This window comes from Antennarius striatus, chromosome 1 (assembly GCF_040054535.1).
Source record: "Antennarius striatus isolate MH-2024 chromosome 1, ASM4005453v1, whole genome shotgun sequence".
Lineage (NCBI taxonomy): Eukaryota > Metazoa > Chordata > Actinopteri > Lophiiformes > Antennariidae > Antennarius > Antennarius striatus.
The window spans coordinates 30,446,417-30,468,441 of NC_090776.1; the positions used below are offsets into that span (position 1 = coordinate 30,446,417).

Below are 22,025 nucleotides of genomic sequence, written 5' to 3' on the forward strand. Positions count from 1 at the left end.
GCTTTTTATTTAATGACTGAAGTTTTACAGTGTACTGAGATCCTCAATGAGACTCTTGTTCCTGGAAGATGGTGGTGTCATAATTAAATCCAAACTTTATATTATATCTTTAAAAGATGTATGGCCACAAAAATACAAATTTGTAACTCAGTTATTGCTGAATATAACTTCCATATCTTGAAATATGGGTTTGCTGTGACAGGACATTTTTAGTATGAAAATTAATTAGGTGTCTTCAGATATTTTCCTTTTCCTATGGCACTAATTAGGCAAAAAGAACAACCACATTTTACATATTTACGTTCACATGTGGAATTGGTTCTCAAGCAAAGCAATTGGTTTAAAGACATGATTTTTTTCAGTATTTATCTGTTAAAAATGTTAGCACAGTTCAACACTTAGAAAAATACTTTTGACATGGTCTGTTGAGTTCTGACAGAGATTTCTGAGAATAACTGAAGACATCTACAGTGTTTTGTGTGACTGTGGTAATTATAGGATTATGCAGGAGGCAATCATTTCTAACTCTTCTCTCTTTCTCTTCTCCTCCTCTAAGCTGTTTTAATTAGTGGCTTGTTGCAGTGAAGTAGGAGAAACCGAGATTTAGAGCTAATCAAATCTCATTGGCGCATTTGTCATCCCTCCTTTTCTCCCCTTTTCATTCATATTCCATCTGTCCATCTCTTCTGTTTTCATCCTTTGTAAATGTGTATGTCTGCATCATGTACATTGTTTATCTGAAGTATTAAGATGAATCCATCCTACGTTACTACCTGATATTTAGATAAACATAATTTAAAAACTTTCAAGAAAGGACCTCTTAAATACTTAAAAACAGTGACTCAAGAATTACTTTACTACTCAATATTTATTTTATTTTATATTATTATATTATTGTTCCCTGTTGAAGTGAATAATTTAATAACAGCTGATAACGTAATAAATGTGCCTTTTTGGAAATGTGATAGGCCAATAATGTAATAATTAATTTTAACCAATAATTTTTGGTTTAGGGTTAGGTGTTGTGTTTTTAACTAAACCAATAACATAATAACCATCCAATAACGTAATAAATTATTACATTTTATTACAATATTATTACAGTAATGTAATAAATGATATCAGCGAAAATTATTACTTTATCGGTTCAGAACTTTTAGTACGTTATTGGCCAGTAATTAAGTTATTGGCCTACTCCTCTCAAAAAGGGCATATTTATTACATTATCGACTGTTAATACGTTATTGACTTTAAGATTCCCTAATTGAAAACTTGATTGTTCCATCTCTGCTGCACATCAAACTGTGAGCATGATTTAACTGTTGTAACAGGGCATCTTTTTCCTGGATGCCAGGAATGCAGGGCGACATTCAGTCTTTTACCTTCTCCAGAGAAGGAGAGAATTTTTGAATTATGGTAAAAACAACAACAACACTCCAGGCAGTGAAATCGCTGACTTGCAGTAAACCAAAAATCATCCAACTCATGCTTTGCATCACACTAATTCAACAGGAATATTTACCAAAGCTCACATAAGGAATTAGACAGAGCCACTGCTAAACTTCCAGTGACTGGCTGGAGAGTTTTACAACTGAACATCATTGAACACTCCCCCGATGACTCTACAGCGGAAATCTGCAACTTTGACAAGTCCAGACATTTTTTTAGAACTGATGTAAATGAAGACATTGTATAAAATATTTCCAGACCACTGAACAACGCAAAAGTCTTTCTATTGTTGGCTGCAAGACCAGGGGTACCCACCCTGAGGGCTGTGGCCTGACACAGGGTCACGAGATGACAAGTGTGAGAGAAAGATAGTAACTTTAAGGAAGAAGGACCTTTTGTGTGGCTTCTTGCTTTTGTGTTTGTTGTGTTTGTTTTTCTGTTGCCTCACAGCAAGAAGGTAACAGATTTGATCCCCTCTGTGCAGTTTGTATGTTCTCCCTGTGTCTGCATGGGTTCTGTCTGGGTTCTCCGGCTTTCTCCCACCTCCAAAAACATAGTTTAGGGAGAATGACCTCTCCAATTAGTTCATAGGTGTTTGTCAGAGCGAATGTGGTTGTTTGCCTGTCTGTGGCTCTGCAATCTGCTGGTGACTTGTCCCCCGCTTCTCAACTGGGATAGGGTGCAGAAGATCTGTGACCCGCAAGGTGCAAAAGTAGCTCTAGAATTAAGAGGATGGATAGAATCCAATGTAATTATCAAATGTGGTCAAATCAGTTTGATTCCGTTGATGTTTCTGATGTTCTTCATCCATCTTCTGAACAGATGTGAATGTCATGGCCACGCGGATCACTGTGATACCAGCGTGAAGCCCTACCGCTGCCTGTGTCTACCTGAGAGTCACACGGAGGGAAACAATGTGAGTGATATCTTCAAAAACCTGAAAAATCATTTTGTAATGGTCTTCATTTTAAGAATGCTCAGAAGTTTTCAGTGCGTAGCTTCTATTGGTGTTTCACGTTGGTGTTGTGAATCTACTGTAGGGACACACATACGGGACACTGTTTTGCTTTCTAGTGTTATTATTATTCCCTGTTATTGATATCAATATTAGATCTAAGCATTGAGCAACAGATGCCTCATATCACACTCAAGCACATAAACTACACACACATACACACACACACACACACACACACACACACACACACACACACACACACACACACACACACACACACACACACACACACACACACACACTGAGCAGTGAGGAATCCCTCTGGGGGAGATCTCTTCACAGTCTTAATTAAGCAGTTTCCTTCCTAACGGCATGGCGCGGGCTTCATTAATAAATTGTACACACACAAATTTATTGCAATCTCTTTCCAATTAAACAATTTTGTCCTTCATTTTGCCTGGTTTAATTTTAGTATTTTATTTCTCACATTCTGTTTATGTATGTTGTCGAAGATAAAAATAACTGAGGGCAAGCATCAATACTTTATAGTCAGGACTGCCTGAATATTATTACTATTTATCTATATTTCTATATTAGATACAATTTTATGAGTGTAGTGTATACCCATTGTCATCCACAGAAGACTTCAGGTTTAATCTGATAAAACTACAAAACTATAAAGTAAGTTATTTTCTATATTTCATGTTTATTATAGTCGCCTAAATTATTTTGGAATCAAACTCTTATTGTTGTTGACAGTTGCTTTGGAATCCCCTTTTCAAACACGGCCCCACGTTGGTGAGCTACAAAATGTTAGCTCCTCGTTCAACTCCGGTCTACTCTTGTGTTAAGCATCACCTCTGACCAAGACCTTAATGCAACCTGCCAGGTAATAGTAGGCATCTCCGCAATAAAGCCTCCAGTCGGTCAGTAGTGAAAAATTCAATATGCCCCCCACCCCCCACCCCACGCTCCACCCCACTCTCAGTGCTGTACAGGACAGCTTGCATTATTCACTCCTTATATATCATTCATACACTCCTGTCTTTGTGCACGTATTCGTGTGTGTACGTGTGTTTCTGACAGACTACAGAGGACATCAGGAGAGAAGTACAGCTGTCAACCAGCAGCCGTTCAGTTGCTTGTCTTGTTTACTTTAAACTCAAATGACAAACTCCCTCCTACACACAGCATTATACTGTCATTTTTATCCACAAGTTGAACTACAGACTAAAATAAAAGTCATCATAGTAAGCATTTCTACGCAGAGAAACACACACACAATAAGTGAACTTTGTGAAGAGCATGTCATCATCCAGACGAACGTTGAACATCTCCCTCTCCATCTCCTATTCTCTTTCTCACCTGCTGTATTTCAATTTTTACACACCAGTTTTCTCTTTGCTCTTTCTAAGTCTCTGTCCCACCTCCATCCACATCTCTTTGTCGATCACTCTTTTTCTCTCATGCTTTCTCTCTGGGGTCTGTTTAAATAATGTCTCAAATCGACTAGAACAATGACATTCCCTCAGCATGTATTTCTAATCAGCTCTTTCTGTCTGTTTGTCTTTTGCTTCATTTTATTCTCCTCCCCCTCACTTTTTATTGCCTCTCTTTCTAAGTATTTAATTCATGTTTGCATCATGTTCTCATGTTCCATTCGTCTTTTTAGTTTTTTGTGCTCACTTTTAGACTTTTAAACTATATACTGTATATATATATATAGAGAGAGAGTTATTAGTTTGCTTTTAATGATAATATTATTTTAACTAAATAATTACATGAATTGAGGGTAGAAAAATGGGCAAAACTTGATTATAACAGTAAAAGCAGAGCAATAACAGGAATTCAAATGAGCCAAAAATAAACCTAAACCCACAATAAAAAAAACACAGAATAATCATGATGTTAAGAACAGAAAACATGTAACATACAAAAAGCAAGCACAATACAAGTCTTTATACTTCTTTATGTAATTTCATAATTTTTCTGACAGTGTTTAAAGTGGTTTGTGCAGATGTGGATGTGCCTACATAATCATTTCTGTGTGATTGTCTATGTATGTATGCATGTGTGCGTCTGCACTTTTCTCCAAACCTGTCCATGTCATCCTTCTGAGTGAATATTCAGAACCTTTCTTCTGTCTCTGTAATATTGGAGCATAAAAGGCTGTGGGGAATATTAGCGTTTAATATTGCATGCGTTCTGTTGACTTGGATCGGCCTAGGACCATGACGGATGTTGTACTAATCTGCAGAATTTCCACAGTGACATTAAAGTGACAGAAATGCTCAGACATGTGTCAAGATGATCAACGGGGCTTTGGAAGACACACACTTAAACTCTCACGCACACATTTAAATATAAATGCACACAAAAGCACACAATCTCTCTCCCCACTTTCTCCTTCGGTCTTTTGATTCTTTCTTCTGTGCACTCTGTGTCAGGAAAGATCTCTCATTCTGCCACTCCGTCTCTCCACAGCTGATGGATTCAGTCACGTCTGAAAGCTATATCATACTATGTAATTTTGCATCATGTCACACCCTGTGTGGAGTCTCAGTCATTTTGGTTTCAGAATAGCATTTTTTTGGAAATTTAAGATTGTCCAATATCACCACAGCAGTAAAAACATGATCTCTAAGATGTGCCTTCTGTCTTGTGATGCGACAGTGAGGATACCTGCAGCACATAATGAGACCACACCTTCTGCATAGTCAACTATAAGGACTGCCTTTACAGGCAGTAAAGTATTTATGTCCTGCTGATTGTTGCATCAGGCTGTGTGCGGCTGGACGCTGATCTGAATGTGAATCTTTGTACACGAGTCAAGTACTGACAATGTTAAATCTAGCTTTGGTTACTTTTAAAACAATATAGATTTAATTTCCAGTGTTTTTCTCTCCCATGTGTACGTGTTGAATGAATGTATAGCACACACCGCATGTGTGTACTTTTATGTTTACATCAGTGTGATAGATGTTGATGACCGGTGACGTTAAGTAGCATTGTCCAGGGGTCTCTGTTGCTCAAGTTTGCCTCAGCAGCAGATTTTCACCTTTGCTGGGGTTAACTGGGTTAACGTCAGGTACACACAACACTGCCGTGTACGCACAAATATGCTCACACACTTGCATCAGGGGCACGACCTTTGCAGTGAGAGCGTGAAATTGGTCATGGCATTTAGGATAAGATGAGTTCCCCCAGCAGAATAACACACACACACACACACACACACACACACACACACACACACACACACACACACACACACACACACACACACACTGACACGCACAGATGCTTGTGACAGGCCATCTGAATGTCCGGATATCCATTAGTATAGGCTCCTCACTCAGCAGGTTTTGTCCAAACATTCATAGTGAAAATAAGATGTTATTGTTTATGCTACAAGACAGTCCACCAAACACACACACACACACACACACTCTCACACACACACACACACACACACACTCACACACACACACACAGGCTCACACGTGTTCACTTCTTCAACCCTTTGAAACAGGTTTGTAAATATTTGTCATGCTGCTCATTCCATTTCAGGGATTGTTTTTCAGTGGTAAATTAACCACTTTGTTTAATCTGCTTTATCTCAATTTGCCATGACAGCATGTTGTGAAATAAAAGTCGTTACGAATATTTAAAGTCAGACTATTGGGGACATCCTCACAGAGAAGCCTTCATATCGGCAAAACGAATGGGATAAGTTAATTTCTCAGGTTCTTGTTGGCTACATTTTCCTACAGAGGCCTTCCTTTTTGCAGAAAGATAAAACTTACACAATTAAAACTCTATACAGTCAATCTAAAGCGTTTGCCTCCTTTTTAACTGATGGTGCTATGTGCAGATGATGGGGAGCAATCAAAACCTTTTATATGGAGAAGAGAATGCAGTTTTCTTTTAACACCCAAACACTAGTCCCTCGACTAATTAGCAGGCTGAGAGAGAGGGAAGGTAACGCAATGTTGAATGAAAAGAAAAGAGATGGAAGGAAAAAAATCCTCTCCCTTTAATTTGGTATGGTAATATTTCCTGCTCACATATTCACCATGGCTATGAGAACCAGCAGTTGGGGGACGGTTGAGACAGAGGGAAACAAAGTGAGGAAAAGGAAGAGATGTTCAGAGTTTTCAGAAAACACAGAAGAGACCGCAAGGGTGGGAAGAGGGAGGAGACGACAGAAGAATGAAAAGGAGAGATGGGAGAGAACTTAGCACGTATCGCTCTTCAACTTATCCCCAACGGATGAGATGTAGACTGAGATGTAGAGAGAGCTTTGGGTTTGAGCTTTGCTGTGAGAAATGTTTTGAGGGACAGAGCCAGATATAGGAAGACAAAGACAGATGGGGCAGGAGGGGGGAAAGCAGCATGGACACAGAGCCATGTAGTTACTGTAGCTGAGACATCAGAAAGAACCGAAGCCAAACAACATGACAGACAGGCAAGCAGGAGACACACACAACAAACAGGAACATGATAGCGTTCACACACTCCTGTGGAATTACATACCCCAAGACAGACTCTCCTGTGTGTTGGTGTGTATAGGTCTTCACACACTTGTTTCTTCTCCTCGTGTGTTTTGTGCGTTGCTATGTGCATGTACCCATTACTGATCTCCTGCTGCTTTATTAGATCCCATTAATAATCACCCAACAGGGAACAGAGCTCCGGACTCACAAATGTATGGATATGAAGTCTTTAGATGCTGTTCCTTCTGAGTGTGTTTGAAGTGTTCTCCAAAATCTTCTTCGTAAATGAGCAGAGTCCATGATTTCCTATGGCTTTCGGAATTGTGCTCATTCCACCGAGGCAACTCAATTCTGGAATATGATAGTGTTAGATGAAGAGACTGATCCAGGGGCTTGTAAATCATGTGGAAGTACCTAAAATAATGTATTATGTTATGTAATGAAGGAATGAACATACTGTAATTGTCAGTCCTGAATAATGTGCATTGTAAGATGCATTTTTGTCCAACATTAACTAAAACATGATGAACTCCACAGAGATCTGTCTTCTTTCCATGCAACCGTTTTATTTGTGATTTTATCAACCCCTCTCTCATATTTTTTTTTTGCTGCAAGTCTTGCTCAAACATTAATTTTCTCATTTCTCTTTGCATCCATTTCCTGCAGGTTTCCCTTCCTCCTCTCCCCTTTCTCGACAACATTCAAACATTGGAGGCCCCCCTGCCCGTTTCCACCTCCCAATCCTTCTGTCTTCCCCCTGCCTTCTCCCCTCCTCTGTGTGCCATACATAATGGGCCCAGTGCAGGTCTACATGTGTCACACATGGGAGGAACTCCTGTGTTTTTTAATACATTTTTAATCCAGCCATTTGATGCTCCCCTTGTCAACCATAATTTGTACTGACTGCTGAACAAAATCAAAGGCCTTGTACTTGCTGCTTCTCGCCTCTGCTGCTCCCTGTTTGAGAAAAATACATTTTTTAATATCTTTTCCTTTCCCTCCTCCCCTACACCTCCGTATGTTTATTTTGACATGAAAGTGGACCCGTTTGAGCACTCTGCCTGTTAACAGTCACTCCTTATTAGCCATCTGATTTCCTATGCTGTGTATGCACGAGGGGAAATCCTCTGGCCCTCGCTATTCTATTTTCTATGTGTATAATCATCTTTCTCTTGCTGACTTTGTACTGCTTCTTTGGTTTTCTCTTTCTCTTTTCCCAGTGATTCTTTATCTACATTCATATTGAAATATTTTTAGTTAACACTTCGAGGGTGCCAGTTCACCTCCTGAGCACTGTTGAGGTGCCTTTGAGCAAGGCACTGTCCCCACAAAAGTTGCTCATTAGGCACACCATGAATTCAATGAATGCAATGTAACTGAGTCCATTCCAGTAGCATTTATAGCAGCGTATCCAAACTGTAAATAGAACAGGATGAATACAGTGATATATGTCTGGATTGATGTACAGTATGTGACTGTTTTCTGCAGTGCCAGCGCTGTATGGCCCTCTACAATGACAAGCCTTTCAGGTCAGGTGACCAGCTCCAGCCTATTAACTGCCGGCCTTGCCAGTGTTACGGCCACGCCCTCTCCTGCCATTATGATGTTGCAGCTGACGACCAACCGCATGAGCACTATCAGGGAGGAGGCGGAGTCTGTGACAAGTGCATGCACAACACCACGGGTATACCATTAGCATCACAAGTTAGCCACTGTCACTGTATGGGCTGTGTAGTTCTCAGCAATAGCAAAGAGTGAGTATAAGTGTTAGAAACGATGGCATTCATCATTTGGAAGATGGTCAAAAAAGAAACTTCTTCATCCTTCCCCATCCAAACGTCCCCAATCAGTTGAAACAAAAACATGGCGTTTTGATCTCTGTTTATGCTTATTCATTTGTCTTTATAGCTCCTTATCTGTTCATCTTTGTCTGTCTCACATCAGGGAAAAACTGTGAGTTGTGCATCACTGGATTTTTCAGGCTTGAGGAATCTGATCCTTCGTCACATGATGTATGCCAACCCTGCAACTGTCACACAGCCGGAACACTCAATGGCAGCATGTGTGCCCAGGTACAGCAAGAATCACCGATGACCAATGAATCCCTTGTAATTTCAGTTTTGCTGATCGGAATGTTTCTGATTCTGTGTTCCATACCTCCAGGTTGGAGGACAGTGTCAATGTAAGAGTGCAGTAACAGGCCGTCGGTGTGCAGAATGTTTGCCTGGCTGGTTTGGTCTTAAGGCTGAAAATCCAAATGGCTGCATCCGCTGTAGCTGTAGTGACACCGGCATCGTCACATCTTCAGCAAGAGGAATGTCCAGTTGTGACCAGGACACTGGGCAATGTCGGTGTAAACCTCATGTCACAGGTAAACAAGAAAAATTATATCAGACAACTGGGGTCATTTTTATGGTTTTTTTGTGTGTTTCTGCTCCTGCATTGATAATGTCAAGAAGAATGCTATGGGCTGTTCATCCATACTTCTAAGTGTCAGTTATCAGAAATTCTTTCACTTCATTTGGTGCAGATTTGTTTCCTCGGAGTAAAACGTAAACCAGTAACAAATATTCCAATAATTATTTAATAGGATAAACATATTAGATTATAATGGTCTGAAATCATGGGTGACTGAGTATACATAACATGCACTCAGTTACGTGATGACTTAAAGCTGTGGTTATCCTACGTTCTTTTGTGCTATCATCTTGACAATATAGTTGAACCAACTGAACCAGCTATATTCACTAAATATGGCGTGTGCAGTGCGCCCTTGCGCATTTGCGCATCAATACTTGCGACTTCACCTCATCACAAATTTTTGGTAGGCAGTCACGTGATACCGTACGCACATTCTATTGGCTGACAGCATCCTGAACTGCACTCCGTTCCGTGGATCTCGGACTTCTGTGAGACACAAAAGTGCTTCAAACAGTCAATAAGAGTGTGGAAAAAATACAGGTAGAAGGTGGTTTAATATCAGTATGGGGGGGGGTTCATAATTGTTTAAATTACTGTAAATAACAAGATAAATAGTTTGTCGCTATATTGCGGAATTTTGTTATTTGCATTAACCGTGAGTAACGAGGGGACACTATTACAAAAAGATTGAAAAGTGACAGAAAAACGTACATGGATGCATCTGCAAGGAGCTGCTGTTGAGCATCATATTTTTACATACATATGTGGTATTTGATTCTGTTCCAAAGCTCTAGGCCTTGAATCATCAAAATGTTTTCCCTCATGTTGTATCATATGACTGGAACAACAGAAGACAAATATCAATGAGGCAACATCTATATACCTGTCTCGATACAACCAGAATGTGTGTATTGTGTCACATCACGCTTGATGTGCATATTCCCACTTGCACTCGAGGAACATTGTGAAATCCCCCTCGCACAAGCCAGGCACGGTAACCGTCGATTCACTAGAGATAAGTAACACGGGCAATATCAGCACAAGATATGTCTGCAGAACTGCTTTATCTGAAGAAGAGTATCTCAACTCCAAACTGCCTGGTTCATAAAATAGTTTCTATTACATTGTTCTATTAAACTGTGTATCACACTTTCTAAATAGAGTGTGCTTTTTAATAACACACTAACTCCTCTTAATTGTCCTTCCTTGGAATCTCAATGCGTAGACGCAGCTGCTCATTGGCAAACAGTGGATACTCAGCGTTCACCCCAAACAGACATGTGTATACACAGAGACGTAAACACGCACACATCCATATCCCAAAGCATTTTGCCAGTCCAAATAAACAGGCTTTTCTGCCGGCTTTGCTTCCAGCCGTTCTGCTTCTCTTTGTGATAAATGGTTTCGCTCTCCCCTGTGTGTCTTTGAAGAACAGGCTTGTATGAAATGCAAAACCAGCCAACGCTCCTCAACTCAACGCATCATGGTTACTGTTAAGCCTCACTATCAAGAGCCCACGGTTGTGTATGTGTGATGACTGGGGTGTGTGTGCAAACTAGTAAATGTGTGTAAGAGTGTCTCTTTATGGTTATGTATGTATATGTAGGGAGGACGTCTGAAGAGAACTGTGTTCATGTACTGGTGTCTTTGCTAACTATGTGTACTGTGTGTGTGTGTGTGTGTGTGTGTGTGTGTGTGTGTGTGTGTGTGTGTGTGTGTGTGTGTGTGTGTGTGTGTGTGTGTGTGTGTGTGTGTGTGTGTGTGTGTGTGTGTGTGTGTGTGTGTGTGTGTGTGTGTGTGTGTGTGTGTGTGAGAGAGCGCCATCAAGGACTTAGCTGGTATTTAATTCTTTAATTCAATGCCAAGTTGATTAAAACAAACTGCTGCAGCTCCTTGTATTTTTCACACTCCTTACAAGACTCTCCTCAGTTTTTGTCTGTCGCTGTTTGTTTGGTTGCTCCCACAGGTATTTCCCAGGAATGAGATTTGATTATGGCAATTTATTACCGCCAAGCTGATACTTTGAGTTGAGCAATAGCAGGCTTTCTTCAGAAGGCCAGAACTGAAATGTGTGCACACAGACACACACATGCAGAAGCACACACAATTATAACAAGGTGCCAGAGTGCAGTGTGTACATAATAGTGTTTGAAATGGTGATGCATGAGCCTGTTAACCAACTGGCTACTGATAAAGGGGCTGGGCCTTGTCCCAAAAATGTGCACATACTGTATATGCTTGTGTACACACATATACACACTTTACACAAACTTCCCCCATTCTCTCTTGCTGTCCTGATCTAATATTTTCTAACGTTTTTTAATCCTCTAATTTTCTTATTTCCTTTTTATTGTTTTCTTACTCGAATGCGCAAGAAGTAAGAATTTAAAACGGTAACATTCCCACCCCAGTTTTTTCTTTGGTTTCTGTTTTTTCAAATGAACGTGAATCTTAATCTATTTTATAATTTTTTCCACACATAGTTCAGATTTTAAGCATCCTTCTATCATCCTGCACATTTGCCACCAAGGATGTAGACGCACCTCAACGCAGCCATGTGCGCTCGGAGTCATAGCTTCACTGCACTATTATGAAATATGATCTGTGGAGGGAAATACATTCATATCTATAAAATCATTAAAGTGAGCCGACCAGGGGAAATGCCAGGTGTGTGCCGCACACTGAGTAGAACACACACTCAAACGCAGACATGTGCACCCTTGGTCATGTGCAGTAACACAGATTTACAGAATCTACATTGTGATATACACACACACACACACACACACACACACACACACACACCCTCATAAACGGTTGTGGTGACTGCGTTGCCCCCCAGGCATCCATTTAGGGACAGATTGCCTGTCATGGAATACGTATGGCATATTCAAATAAGCCCTTCTCACTCGTAGCGCATATCATAGCTTAACTAGCCTGATATCGCAGCATTGCTGCTGTACCCATGTAGCTTCCTTGGTGTTGTTATTATACAACGATTATAAACCGGACAAGAACAAGAAAAAATAAATATTAAAATTAAACATAATATGCATTACAGATATAATAAAATTCTGAGCTGCCAGAGAACCAAATGAATAAGTAAAGAACACCAATCATACATTAATAAATATATCCTAATATTTGAAAACTGGTCATGCTCAACTGTTTTTGTTTTACCTCTGCCATGTTTTGGTTGTGTTTTACGAGACAGTCCTCTTAAACCTGTCACTTATAATGACATTAATAATAAATTGCTCTAAAATGTTGATTTGGCAACAAAAATAAATCATGTCTTTTCTTTACTTACTAAGAATTTCTCGAGCAGAATACACCATTTCCTGTTTTTATACCCAAAGTTTAAAAAAATGGTTTTTAGTCCTCCATCTATCTCTCCATCCCTCCATCTCTTTTTCTTTCTCTCTATTCTTTTCTTGTAGTTGCTTAATTTATTTTATTTTCTCACCAAGTGAAATTAAGTGTTTGGCCTGAGGTGAGTGATCCATCATATGTAGAGGGCCTGGCCCTAATGATGGCAGTTTTATACACTCACCCACCATTTCTCTCTCCCTGAGACACACACACACACACACACACACACACACACACACACACACACACACACACACACACACACACACACACACACACACAGCAAACATAGACTAAATGTTAGCTTTTGAAGAAGAAAGCATAATTTCACGTTTTTCTTTTGTTTTTTCTTATTTCTGTTGCCTACCTGGTTCTTTTTGTCGGTTCCTCTCTGACTTGTCGTCATCATTTCTGTCATTCTCTAAAAGCCTTTCCTCTCTTCCTCTCTGTCTTACCTTCTTTTCAGGTCTGTCTTGTGACGGCTGTGAGTTTGGTTATTGGAACGTGTCCCACCCAGACGGCTGTGTCCCATGTGACTGTGAACCCCTCGGTTCCCTCAGCCCATTCTGCGAGCCTGAAGGGGGTCAGTGTGAGTGTAAGCCCGGTGTGGGGGGGCGGCGCTGTGACTCATGTAGAGGGGGTTCATATGGTTTAAGACTGGAGGGGTCCTGTGCTCCCTGCAACTGTTCCAGAGAGGGGACATTGCCCTGGACAGACTGCGATCCTCACACTGGACAGTGTGTGTGCAAGGCAAGTAAAGAACTGTACATACTGAACGTATTTGTTCATAGACACACACACACACACACACACACACACACACACACACACACACACACACACACACACACACACACACAGCATCACCCCTCACTAAAATGTCAGTCATGTGTGGGGGTTTTTTTTTGCATGAATGATCCAAAAGCTGAAAAGGGATAAAACCACTGGCAGCCGGTGGTCAGCCAACAGACTTTACATTCTTGTAAAATAAAGACGCGTGTGCAGCGCTGCAGGTGATGCATTGGCAAGACATTGTAAAAATAAAGGCAAGCGTTAATTTACATACCAACCCAGAGGAGCAGTCAGTGGCATCTGTACCTCAGCCAAGGCCAAACAGTCCTTTTTAATTAAATCAAAAATCCTTGACTTGTAATGTTCAACAGCAAATGTCACCCCTCCATTCAGACCCACAAAGAAGGGGGTTGTCCCTGGCATATTTCCAACTGTTTTGCCAACGTCCATGCCAATCCATCCAGACTGTTTTGTGCAATCAAACAAAGATACGTTAGTGAAAACATTGACTTCCTCGGGGCAAGAAATACACATTTTTAGCAAGGAGAGAATCCAGCAAATCTAAAAGAATTAACGTTTAACATTTATAATGTGGCCCATTTAAAAGAAATACGGGACAGACAGAAGAAAAGTTGACAAACCCAGTTCCACAGCTACCAGGTAAAGACAGATGGATTACATTAAACGGTCTTTGGGGGTGACGTTAGTAGTTGTGACTATATTGGCATGATGACACCTTATCTGACTCACATCTATGGAATCTATAGAATTTATCATCCTTTTTGTGCTACACATTTCTCTTTCTGTCCTACCTTTATCGTACAGGAACATGTGGAAGGCCGTCTCTGTGACATGTGTAGCCCTGGATACCACACCTTGGAGCAGCGAAACTCACTCGGCTGTTTGCCGTGTGTGTGTGACATCCATGGCACCGTGCCAGAGGGTGTGTGTGATATGTGGACCGGACAGTGCCCGTGTCGTGAGGGCGTGGAGGGCACGCAGTGTACCTACTGTGCCCAGAACCACTACAACAGGAGCTTAGACCTCCAGAGTAAGAGAACACATTCGGCTTAGAGCGCCTACTTACCTCAGTTAGCACTAAAATGTTGTTATCAAAGGTAATTAAATTATACTGTGGGGATTTTCTTCTGTAGAGACTTTTTTTTGTTGCTGGTGACATTTCAAATAATGAAATCTGTCGAATGTTGCGTCCCGTTAGAGGAGTTGTCCGGTGGATGCACACCCTGTACCTGTGACCCCAGAGGGACGGTGACGGGGTCAGTGTGTGACAGCACCACAGGACAGTGTGTGTGTGTCCCAACACGCTATGGACAGGACTGCAGCGACTGCCGATCTGGTGAGTGTGGACAGATGCTTGTGTGGATAGTTGGATTAATGAATGACACACAAATTCAAAGGAAGTATAAACCATGCTACAATAAACACAAACATGAGGCCAGAAGTGGTAGAAGATGACAGATGGTAGAGGAACATGGTGTAGAGCTGTGGTTGTTACTCCCAGCCTCCAGTGTTTGTTCCTTCTCACACAAATGCGTGTCTGCCGGATATCCACTCAGATATCCACTCCATTGCCCTGTTTTGTGCCACAACAACAGCACTAAAAAGAGGGCATTTTGCCTCTTTCCTCTCACGTCACTTTGGTTTCTGTGTGGGCATCACCTCATAAGTGTATTTAGTGTATGTGTGAGACGAGAAGTAACGGATGCTGCGTTGTGTCCGCAATGGAGTAAGAGCATCACCAGGTTTACTGTAACACAACTGGTGATTGGATGTATTGATGGACGGATGTTAAGGAGGCACAGATGACATTGGAGGATAATAATTATCTCACAAATGCTCACAGAATCAATTTTAAACAACATTTGTCTTTTTTTATATCATAATTTCACATTTACTGAATTTAATTCCCTCCTCCACTGGGTCGTGGTTTTGTTATCATGCCATCGAGAATCTACTGTCTGATTTATTTATTTGCAGCTGTTAGCCTTGAGAAAAATGAACTGAATTGATTTATACTTTTGAACCTGGCCTACTTAATGGAACCGTTAATGCTCTCACTGACTTTGTGTTAAATTTCATTAGAAATGAATGTCCTAAGCAACACCCCCTAATAATGCTTATTAAAAGGAACATAAAAATTGCACAGGGTTAAGGCGGACTGTTTTCTGTATGAGGACGTTTGTATGGAATCCTGTAATATATGAACAAAACTCCCAGAACACATAATTTTCTGTACCTACAAATGCAAAACAGTTATGGAAACAGATCCTTTATACATGAGTCCAAATACATCCGTGAATAATTTTGGATGCAGGGAAAAATAACTAAGAATTTTTCAGAATATAAACTTCAATAAAACAAATACTGCTTTCAGTTTTGTCGTCACAAATTTAAAAAAAAATTGATTGGATTATAAAGTCATAGAGAAAAAAAGCAGAATCGAAAGAAGGTAAAAGCAAAAAAAAAAAATATGAAGAATACACTCTGTCTGTCTGCCTGATCATCATTCCACCCGGAATGAAACCAGAATTTCATCACGGCTATTGATGATTTTAGTTAGATTTAGAGTTAAATTGTGAAATGCCAGTTTATACTATATGTACTACATGTATTGTGTAGAATATATTGTCACTCAAATGTCTGCAGAAGTGTGAAATGTTGTCATTTCTCCAACAGGATTTTTCCTGTCTTCATATTTTTGATTTTTAGTTGCTCTTCTTCCTTACAAAATGCTGTTCCTGCAGCATGTTCAAAGTTATGATATATGGTAAAGTGAACAAGACATCTTGATACTAATATCCAACACATGTTAGCAGTGTTTGCCCTTGTGTGTTCTCTGGACACTACGTTGGTAGAGGTATGAACTAGTTTGTGTGTTGGCCATCTGAATTGCTCAGAACATTCATATTATGTGCTCTCCAGCTTTTTCCTTTATTTTGTGTGTATGTGTGTCCAGGCTATTACCTCTCTCCAGATAAGAGTACTTGTGAAGAGTGTGACTGCCATCCCATGGGAGCATCACAGTGGGGTTGTGAGAGCCAGACTGGACAGTGTGTGTGCACCCATTCCTCAGTGGGAGGACGACGCTGTGACCAGTGTCGGGATGCATTCTTTGGATTCAACCCTGGTTTGGGCAGGTATCATGTACACTTTCAGTCAATCACACACACAGACACACAACTATACAGCTACACATCAGCCAACACGCCTCTGTAAAGACATGTTAATGGATTACAGCCTGTTGGCAGATGCATGATCTACATCAGTAAGTGGTGCTTTGACCTTTGCTGGTTGTGTCTCCACCTCTCTCTCTCTCTCTCTGTCTCTCTCTCACACACACACACACACACACACACGCACACGCACACGCACACATACACTTCTAACCTACACCACCATAATGGTGCAAGTTATATGAAGGTGCACATTCACCATTCTCCTCACTACATGGTATCGTAATAGATAGATGGTCCACAACGGTCCACGAAATGTTGGACTAGTGTTGCGTGTGTGTGTGTGTGTGTGTATGTGTGTGTGTATGTGTGTGTGTGTGTGCGTGTGTGTGTGTGTGTAAATGAATTTGCTGGCTGAGTTCCCCAGTGTTCAGGTTATGGCTTTAATTTAAACACAATTACAGAAGATCTACAACATATTTGTGTGTAGACCCCCCATGTCTCATGTCACCAGTTTCACTCACTCTCATTTATTTATATTATGCAAAATCATAGCAAATGTTATCTCTTAAAAGGATCTCATATTTGCCATCAGTTATGCTTAGTAGATATCTTGATCAACTGGAGAGTTAGCAAAATGCATGGACTAATGGAATTTCTACATTTTTTTGCAACAGAATATGCGTGATTTGTTTAAATACTAAACAAGTGAGAGAGAGTGGGTCTAGAGATTCTTCTCATGTTGAAATGAAAGGTCCTCTCTTGTAACAGGAGGTTTGTGCAGGGAAAGTGAAACTGGACTAGTGTGTTCTCTGTCCTTGGTACTGATTAATAGACAGTAAAAACAAAAAGCATGCATTACATTAAGCTCAGCTTCTTTCAACACAGAAATTCACCAGTCTTTCAGTGTTATTTGATTTATATATAGTTTCACTCTAACTATGCCTCCTAACTTTGTTAATATGAGATTATGAGATTTCGAGCAAAAAGTTGGACTTGAATCTTTGAGGCAGATTTAAAGGGAGATGACTTTTCTTTCTCCTTAGGTATGGAGTGAAGGTCGTGTCACGATGGCAATTGTGATTTTCAGTGTTGTAGTCTGAGCATTGTAAGTGTGAGCACCAGTTGACAGGACAGATCTGTGGGTCTTTGAGAAGCTGTGGGTTTTCACAGAGCAGTAAGGAAGGTGTAGCAATGTGTGTGTGTGTGTGTGTGTGTGTGTGTGTGTGTGTGTGTGTGTGTGTGTGTGTGTGTGTGTGTGTGTGTGTGTGTGTGTGTGTGTGTGTGTGTGTGTGTGTGTGTGTGTGTGTGTGTGTGTGTGTGTGTGTGTGTGTGTGTGTGTGTGTGTGTGTGTGTGTGTGTGTGTGTGAGAGAGAGACTGTGACTATGTGGAAAGGTGTGAGGTGGCTGGCCGGATGATCACCCATGGCCCAGCCCCAGTGAGAGTAGCACCACACTGGTGTTCTAGACACACACACACACACACACACACACACACACACACACACACACACACACACACACACACACACACACACACACACACACACACACACACACACCAATACACACGTATTTTGACACATTTTCTGAAGGGAATGAAGGTTCCATACAGTTTGCAACATGAACACCTTTCAAACACAGCTGCAAGTTCACGTTCTCTTTTTCACACTCATGCATTATCTTTCAGTATTTCATGTTCATCTTTAATAACCCTCACGTACGGCAACTATTAGCAAGTGCTGTATTTCCTCGAGCATTGACCACGTATGAAGCAAGAGTGAAAAAACGACCAGCCATACTTAAATTCATTCATGTGGCAAATTTAGTTTTGTTATCTCCCCTGTGTTGGGCTTGATTCTGGAAGGAACAGACACAAGGAAACCGTGAACACTTGTTCCTTTCCTTTCGGCTTGTCGCGGTCGCCACAGTGCGTCATCCTGTTTCATGTCAGTCTACCTTCTGCATCTTCCTCTCTCACACCAACTGCCCTCATGTCTTCCCTCATGACATCCATCCACCTTCTAATTTGGATATCCACCTTTTATTTTGGAGACTGGTAGCTCCATCCTGAATGAATGAATGAATGAAGTGTGGACATAAAACAGTAATGCATCTGTGGACACAAGTACACACTTCCTCCATTCCTTGGGTATCTTCTCTCATGCTCCGATTCTGTTGAACAATGTGGTCAAAAACTCCACAGCCGCCTCCAGGAGAGGTGTGTGTGGAGTTCACATCCACAAAATGTAATCCACCTGCGTGCTTCTACCTGCGCTTTTGCAGGTGACCAAATGTTCCTGCCTCTTCTGGAAAAAGGTTTCACTATAGCGATGTCCATCCCTTTTGCAAAGTCTACCAACATCTGCCCCAAGTCCCCTTTCCAGATGCTGTACTTACTCATCACTTCTTCATCACCTCTATTTCCTCCCATAACATGTGTCAATGATCCTAAACATAAAGCCAAATCTACAATGGAATGGTTTAAAACTAACCATATGAAGGTGTTAGAATGGCCAAAGTCCAGACCTCAATCCAATGGAGCATCTGTGGAAAGATCTGGACATTGTTGTGCACAAACAATCTCCATCAAACCTTAAGGAACTTGACCTGTTTTGTACACTTTTTTGCACATATCTCAGGAACCGTATAAAATAGAAAGAGGAAACAAAAGGCGTTATATTCAGGGGGGCAAGGGGGTGAAAATTAGATCACAACCTTGGCCTTGAAAACTAGGTCAAGGTCAAATTTTCACTTTAATACCTAGGCACACATCTCTGAAACCTGATGAGATATAATTACAAAACAAAAAGCAACATTTTCAGGAAGCCAGAGGCACAAACATGTGAGGATGACCTTCACCTTTGGAAAATGAGTTGAGGGGTGTGGCAGGATGTTGAAGTCTCTGGCTGCCTTGTTTGATTCGTTACCTGCAGGTCGGCACAGTGGCGTAGTGGGTAGCGCTGTCCCAAATGGACCGTAGGTGGGAGTGTGTGCATGTGTGTTTGTCTCCATATCCGTGTGGCCCCCCGGTGCACTGGCGTCGCACCCGGAGTGTCCTTTGCTTCACGCTCCCAGTCGGATGGGATAGTTCCAGCACTCTGCGACCCGCGAGTGCTATCTACAAAGTATAACTGATTTTGATGTTTTAGAGCAGCTAGTTAAAGGCACAAATTAAATATATGGATATTTTCTCTTTTTCTTGTTTGTTTTGTTTATTCCCTTTCCAAGATGCCAACCCTGTGACTGTGATCCAATGGGGAGTGTCAATGGCTCATGCCATCCAGACTCGGGGGTCTGTGGATGCAAACTGCTTGTAACTGGAGTTAAATGTGACGTCTGTCAACATGGAGCAAGTCATTTTGACCCTACCAGTCACTTAGGCTGTAGTAAAGGTATGTTTGACGTGTAGAGTGTCCAGCAAACCAATTTTCGATTGATTCATACTTCACAAAAGCAAAATTAAAGAAACCATATTGTATGATTACAATAGTATTTTGTTTACTTTGTTAATGTATTCTGCTACTATTAATTGTTCTTGGATGTGAATTTCACATGGATTTGATCATTTTGTAATTTGTTTTTTGTGAATAAACATGCTTTTTAAAATGAAAAAATGCACGCTGTCCCTCTCAATCACTGATCTTTACTTGGTGGATTAGAGGCTATTTGTTTGCTATGTCCCTATCCATGTTTCTGCAAAACTGTACATTTGCGTACTTATGGATTATTCCTTAGAATATCCATGAGAAATTAGTTAAGCAACAATACTATTTTCACCAACTGCTAACAATGTAATTACAACACAATCAATGCAGAAAATGGAAAGTGCTTTTCTTTGTACAGCTCTTGTGTTCAGAGGTTGTTCCTACTTTTTATATTTGTACTATTCTTGGTTCTAAACTGCTTCTGTCTCTTTGCAGCACCCTTCCAACAACCTGTACCAGTAGGTTTAGCACTCAACTATTCTTCCATTTATCTCTCATGGCATCCACCGGACTCCCCAAACTCAAACAGACTCAACTATACACTCATCAGGAACGGACAATCAGTGCATAACTTTCAAAGTCAATATCCTTTCAGTACGTATCTATACAGGTTTGCAAACATTACTGACCTCCTTATAGCTTAAAATGCACACTATGCACTGTTTGCCCAAGACTTTTTCTCCACTACTCTAAATAGTTCACTACCTTCCTTATTCCTTCCCTCATTTTCTAAGGTCCAGAATCATTTGAAGACACTGGGTTGTCTCCTTACACCAACTACTCTTACTGGCTGGTAACTGCCAATGTGGCTGGTGCAACAACAAGTGCGTCAGCCTTGTACCAAACCTTAGGGGCTCCACCTGCAGCAGAACAGCTCCATTTAAACCTCATTGGTCGACCAAGTCCAACCTCTGCTAGCTTCAACTGGAGCACACCACAAAATGATACTGGTCCAGTGGAAAGGTAAGTTGAATGAGACTCACTTCCCTAGCGTTGTTGTTATTAATGTGTTGATTGAAGCAAACCTGGCTGTAATGATGTATTTTCCGAATTCTGAAACTCTTCACACAAGGTAACCTGACATTACTGACAGTTGACAACAACTGCAACTGCAAAGATATTTTATCATTTTAACAGGACATATACTGCACATCAAGACAATCTAAAGAAAGATTCAACTAAGGAGAAAGATTCAGTTAACCAACTGTAATGTACAAAGAGTAGAAAATCATGAATCACCCGACCATGTTTGTAGCATTGCAGAGAAAACTAGAAAAAAGAAGAGGATTGTCATATTTTTTGTCCCCAACAGGTTTGTCTTATCCTCTACAGAGTCATTGAGTGGAGCAGAGGCCGTCATTCACTATACAGGCTTGTCCACAGAGGCTGTAGCAAGTGGTTTAAAGCCATTCACTCCATATACTGTAAAACTGGAGGTATGTCATTGTGGTGCATGTGTCTCTTTCTAAAATATAGCCCAACTTAAGAGAAATTATTCTCATTCCCAATAAGAAAATAAATATATCGATGTACAATAATTTGATTCAACTGTATTCTAAAATAATATAGAATATAAAGTTAGAATGTTGTAGAATGTACAGCTTGAGTGAAATGCATTAAAAGGGTAATATTGTGTACAGGCATGCACCTCTGGGGGTTGCACTTCTACCCCACCAGTGTCTCTTCTTACTGGCTCCGCTCCCCCACAAAACCAGCCCCCTCCCAAAGCTACTGCTACAGGGCCACATGCACTTCATGTTATCTGGAAGCCCCCAAGTCAACCGAATGGTAGGACCACATTTAGTTATTGTCTTGTCTGCAGCTCAGGAAATGCGATGGACTGAACTTCCATAAA

General features: G+C 40.8%; 1 protein-coding gene across 2 annotated transcripts in view; it reads left to right on the forward strand.

The window, feature by feature from the left end:
- Positions 1–22,025, forward strand: part of ush2a (Usher syndrome 2A (autosomal recessive, mild)) — a 178,818-nt gene that overhangs the window by 27,060 nt on the left and 129,733 nt on the right. For both annotated transcript variants that reach the window (XM_068316566.1, XM_068316556.1), the window contains 13 exons: positions 2,272–2,365; positions 8,392–8,587; positions 8,848–8,975; positions 9,067–9,274; positions 13,163–13,446; positions 14,314–14,539; positions 14,708–14,845; positions 16,466–16,646; positions 19,914–20,077; positions 20,606–20,764; positions 20,905–21,133; positions 21,483–21,606; positions 21,811–21,958. In XM_068316566.1, coding sequence (XP_068172667.1) covers positions 2,272–2,365; positions 8,392–8,587; positions 8,848–8,975; positions 9,067–9,274; positions 13,163–13,446; positions 14,314–14,539; positions 14,708–14,845; positions 16,466–16,646; positions 19,914–20,077; positions 20,606–20,764; positions 20,905–21,133; positions 21,483–21,606; positions 21,811–21,958 — 2,279 coding nt within the window. The remainder of the gene's footprint in view (positions 1–2,271; positions 2,366–8,391; positions 8,588–8,847; positions 8,976–9,066; positions 9,275–13,162; positions 13,447–14,313; positions 14,540–14,707; positions 14,846–16,465; positions 16,647–19,913; positions 20,078–20,605; positions 20,765–20,904; positions 21,134–21,482; positions 21,607–21,810; positions 21,959–22,025) is intronic.